Genomic DNA, 5,256 nt, shown 5'->3' with positions numbered 1-5,256 from the left:
TGTGTGTTAGTGTGTGTTAGAGTGTGTTAGAGTGTGTGTTAGTGTGTGTTAGTGTGTGTTAGAGTGTGTTAGAGTGTGTGTGATGGAGGCACTGTCTCCCGGGACGATCCTGATCACCTCCATCTGTCAGTGACAGCAGAGGATCATGGGAGTGTGTGATGTCACACTGAGACGTTAATGAAGTCGCTCAGTCTGGTTCCTTGCCGGTCTGGGTCGGCGAGAAGTCCACAGAACCAGAACCGGTCCGGGTCTGACCGCATTACTGCTGGTACTTCTGTAACCTCTGTGCTGTCAGAGGTCAGAGGTCAGAGGTGGTTCACCTTTAGCTGTGAAGCCTCAGCCGTCATTCACAGAGGGTCAGTGGTCAAAGATCAAGGGTCGGTTCATTTGGCCTCCTGACACTAAAACTTGGACCTGAGGCCAGAACCGCCCGACGGTTCTGGTTCTGATCTATTTTGGTCCAAACTCCTAAAATATCCTGAAAGCCACTGCAGCTAAAAACAGATCAGAGAGTCTAGAAATAGAACCGAGCTACAGATGTACTGTCGACCCGGTTCTGCTCAGAGGCGGTACTGACCCGTTGGGTTCTGCTAAATATCGGAGCAGATTTGTCTATCAGGCGGTTCATGAACCAAACGGACCAGGAGGTTCTTCTGGGAGACAGAAAATAAACGTTGAAACAGTCGGTGACTGAATCAGTGTTTCCACCAGAACTGTCTCTGTCATCTACGTCGATTCCACCATCACCTGGATGTGGATCTACATTCATATTTTATTTTATATTGAATCAAGGTTACGAATCAATATTGATTCATGTACATGTTTTGCTCTGACAGGTCTCCATCTAACATAATATTAAGTTTATTCCACTTGGCAGACGATGGCTATTTAATTATCTTACATTAACATATTTCCAGAAATGTGAGTAGACAAACTTAAAAAATGACAACATGGCATTAATATAACATTTTATTTAAGAAAACAGGCATAGATCTGTAAACATATTTGATTTCTTTGTGACTGTCAGAACATCAGATTATTGTCAGGAGGTTCAGTTTGTTCTGTATGAACCAGGAAACAGGCCCAGTTGGGCTAACGGGTCTGACTGGTGCCTTCCTCCTGCTGTGGCGCCTAATGGAGCCTCTGCAGTCAGTCAGCTTTGGGTCAAACTGCAGAAACACACAGAGATAAGAGTGAGGAAGGCGCCGGTTAGAACAGGTGATCTAACCATCTGTGCTACCCATCAATCCATCCTACCTTGTGGTGATGCGCTCATCGATGCTACGCCACATTCTGCTGACTCAGCACATTTCTTATCCTACCTGAGGAAGTTTCATTTCGTCTGTTTTAGTTCGTCGAAGATTACGGTAAGCTTAATTTCATTTATTTTATATCTGGCTTCATTAAGCTGCTGTATGACTTCATGTTTTTAGCTTACATGACAGCAGCTTGTAAATATATTTATGGCTTTAGTTTTCTGTCTGCAGTGTCATTACTACTGTAAACAGGTCATTGTTTGGTGGTTAATCAGGACAAAATATGTTGCTTTGTGGCCTATTTTATCCCTATGCGTTAAAATATTTCAGATTTGACTCTTTTTTATAAACCTTGTTAAACAGAGCATGTTGCAATGCTATGTGAGATTGAAGCTGTAATATCCGTGTAATATTAGTGTATATTAAGCATATCCTGTCACACATTGTGGCTGCTGCTGATAACAGACGCTATGAAACAGATTAATGCACATGAAGGAGTTGCAGTGATCTGTATCTGTCTGTGTTTAATTTGATTCCAATAAATCCTGTTTCCCCTATCTGATACCGTTTTATTCTTACACCTCTGTATTTAACATATTTTACAAAGGTAGGATATTCTGATATTCAGGCTGCACAGTGGTGCAGTTTGTAGGGCTGTTGCCTTGCAGCAAGAAGGTTCTGGGTTCGATTCCCGGCCCGGGTCTTTCTGCATGGAGTTTGCATGTTCTCCCAGTGCATGGTGGGTTCTCTCTGGCTTCCTCCCACAGTCACTGTCTAAATCCTCCCTAGGTGTGTATGGTTGTGTGTCCTGTCTGTCTCTGTGTTGTCCTGCGACAGACTGGCAACCTGTCCAGGGTGACCCGCCTCTCGCCCAAAATGTCTCGCTGGAGAGGCACCAGCACCCCTCCTGACCCCACTAGGTAGCAGTTTTAGACGCGTAGCACTGACAGATAGACAGGTATCGATCTGTGCTACATCTGACCGATGAACACCGAGTCAGAAAGACGATTTTAAAATCGTGTTTAAATTAAACCGATCAGGTAGCATCCATGAGGTGATGATGGACATTCCAGCTGTTTCTGAAGGGAAAAGCTTCACATCTTCTACTGGTGGGACTGGAGGAACTGGGCCATCAGACTCGTTTCCTTCACTAAAGGGAAACGCAGCAGCGGTCCGACCTTCTGTCTGCGGACCTCATGTTGAGAACCGCTGCCGTTTCTGAAACATTTCAGGAGAAACTGAGCAGCACAGAGCATACCAGAGTCATAGGAACGCGCAGCTCCAGGGACCAATCATTAAACTAATCAGCACATCAGAGGTTTCTCCCGGCGCGTGACGCGGGCTGCGTGGCGGGCTCCCCCTCCCGCCTCCCCCCGATTAACGGGGACTCTCTGGCTCCGCCCACCGGGATGGAGGGGGGGGGGGGGGAGTGAGCAGCACCTGTGTGACCAGATCGAGCCGCTGCGGCTTCTTCTCCTCCAGCCGAACCTCCAGTTCATCTGCATAGGTTCGGTTCTGTTCGGACTTTCTCCTCTCCCCGCAGGGAACCGCTGCGGAGCCGGACCGGGAGGCTGCAACTCCGGGTTCGGTTCGGGATTCTCCTAAGAGCTGGAAGACTTGTTGCAGGAAGACCTTCCGGTCCGGTCCGGTCCGGATCACAGGAAGCGGGTTGGACCTGCTGCTTCCTTCTGAAGGTGTTCGCCTCTCAACAGGCAGAAAGTGAGCGGCTGATCTCTGGAGCGCCGCTTTCAGCTTTACGCGCTTTACGCACCGACTTTGTGCGTAAAGCTTCGCGCTCCGGCTGACCCGGAGCTCCGAACTCCGCTCGCTGGTTCCCGGATGTCCGCTTGTTGACCTGCGGCTGTCTGAACCTCTGTCTGACCCTCCAAAGCCTCCGGAGCTCTAGGCCAGCATGGCTGCGGGAGTCGCAGCCTGGATGCCGTTTGCCCGCGCCGCGGCCGTCGGCTGGATGCCGGTGGCCAGCGCGCCCATGCCGGCGCCTCCGCGGGAGAAGCAGCGCGGCCGGGACGGGCTGATCGTGCTGAACGTCAGTGGCACAAAGTTCCAGACGTGGCGGGACACGCTGGAGCGCTATCCGGACACCCTGCTGGGCAGCTCGGAGAGGGACTTCTTCTTCCATGAGGAGCGCAACGAGTTCTTCTTCGACCGCGACCCGGACATCTTCCGCCACATCCTGAACTTCTACCGCACCGGAAAGCTGCACTACCCGCGCCAGGAGTGCATCTCCGCCTATGAGGAGGAGCTGGGCTTCTTCGGCATCGTCCCGGAGATAATCGGAGACTGCTGCTACGAGGACTACAAGGACCGGCGGCGGGAGAACCAGGAGCGCATCCAGGACGACGAGGAGAGCGAGCAGAGCAGCGACCTGATGCCCGCGGATGCCAGCTTCCGGGAGACCATGTGGCGCGCCTTCGAGAACCCGCACACCTCCACCATGGCGCTGGTCTTCTACTACGTCACCGGCTTCTTCATCGCGGTGTCCGTCATGGCCAACGTGGTGGAGACGGTGCCGTGCGGCGCCGCGCCGAACCGCGTCAAGGTGCTGTCCTGCGGGGAGCGCTACGCGCTGGCCTTCTTCTGCCTGGACACGGCGTGCGTCATGATCTTCACGGTGGAGTACCTGCTGCGCCTCCTGGCGGCGCCCAGCCGCTACAGGTTCGTCAAGAGCGTGATGAGCGTTATCGACGTGGTGGCCATCATGCCCTACTACATCGGCCTGGTCATGACGGACAACGAGGACGTGAGCGGCGCCTTCGTCACCCTGCGGGTCTTCCGCGTCTTTCGGATCTTCAAGTTCTCGCGGCACTCTGCGGGACTTCGCATTCTGGGCTACACGCTTAAGAGCTGCGCGTCGGAGCTGGGCTTCCTGCTCTTCTCCCTCACCATGGCCATCATCATCTTCGCCACCGTCTTGTTCTACGCCGAGAAGGGCTCCGGCAGCAAGTTCACCAGCATCCCGGCAGCCTTCTGGTACACCATCGTTACCATGACAACACTGGGGTGAGTAACGCCGCCTATTTGGTTGTGGTCCCAAAGTGGGCGGGGCTGATTTTCAGGACGGATGTGCAGCTCCTGTTTCTGGAGGTTCAGGAAAAGTTCTGCTAAGAGGCGGAACAGAGCCACTAAAGTGGACCCAGAGGTTCATCTGTCCACCAGAACCGGCCCAGTGGGTTAGCAGCAGATCATCTACTGGTTTCCAGTTGTTTTTTTACTGGTTTCCTGTTGGTATCTTACTGGTTTCCAGTCTCCAGGGTCTCCTCCATGCTGGGCTGGACTTTAGAGAAGTCTTAAAGTGACAGCGTCCTGATTTTGGGGGGTTTGTGAACGTTGTGATGCGTAGGCCCTCGTCTAGTGATCTGTATTAATACTTTGGGATTTTTATGAAGGAGCTGAAACTGAAGTTGTAGATGATGTTAACATTTGGACCACGACATGTTGGACTTGTTGATGTACTGAACTACGTATTAATGTAATTCACCTGAGTAAATATTGTTCCGTGGAGGACGACGGACCAACACCGACTCCAGGAACCACCGGTTGGGAGCCCAGCCCACCTTTGTTCTGCAGCCATCCGTGCTGCTGAACCAGTTCTGGATCTAGAACCCGTGTAGTTCCAGACGGACCAGATGGGTTCAGACAGAGACCGGCCCAGTCCCTGAGACCCTCAGACTGGGAAGATCTGGGACCAGAACCGGTCCAAGCTGCAGAACAAGCCTTGGAGACGCTGCTCCTCACTAACGTGCTAATTAAATTAACTCTGAGACCAAACAATTCCTCTAATGCAGTGGTCCCCAAACTATGGCCCGCGGGCCGGATCCGGCCCGCCTCCACATTTGGTCCGGCCCCCTGAACAATACCAGAGAGCATTTAGATTTTTTTTCATATACCGTATTTTCCGGACTATAAGCCGCTTATATGTGGATTTTTCTTCAACCACCAGGGGGCTCTTTAGCAGGAAGTGAATCATTGGAAGTCAAAA

The 5,256-nt window shown here is 51.9% G+C and overlaps 1 protein-coding gene across 2 annotated transcripts in view; it reads left to right on the top strand.

Moving 5' to 3' along the window:
* The first annotated feature begins 3,074 nt into the window (after nt 1–3,074).
* The window catches only part of kcnd2 (potassium voltage-gated channel, Shal-related subfamily, member 2), a 17,717-nt gene continuing 15,535 nt past the window's right edge, over nt 3,075–5,256 (top strand). For both annotated transcript variants that reach the window (XM_007543511.2, XM_007543510.2), the window contains exon 1: nt 3,075–4,277. In XM_007543511.2, coding sequence (XP_007543573.1) covers nt 3,169–4,277 — 1,109 coding nt within the window. In that variant the 5' untranslated portion in view covers nt 3,075–3,168. The remainder of the gene's footprint in view (nt 4,278–5,256) is intronic.

This window comes from Poecilia formosa, unplaced genomic scaffold (assembly GCF_000485575.1).
Source record: "Poecilia formosa unplaced genomic scaffold, Poecilia_formosa-5.1.2 Scaffold835, whole genome shotgun sequence".
Taxonomy (NCBI): Eukaryota; Metazoa; Chordata; class Actinopteri; order Cyprinodontiformes; family Poeciliidae; genus Poecilia; species Poecilia formosa.
This window is presented reverse-complemented; position numbering and strand designations above follow the sequence as displayed.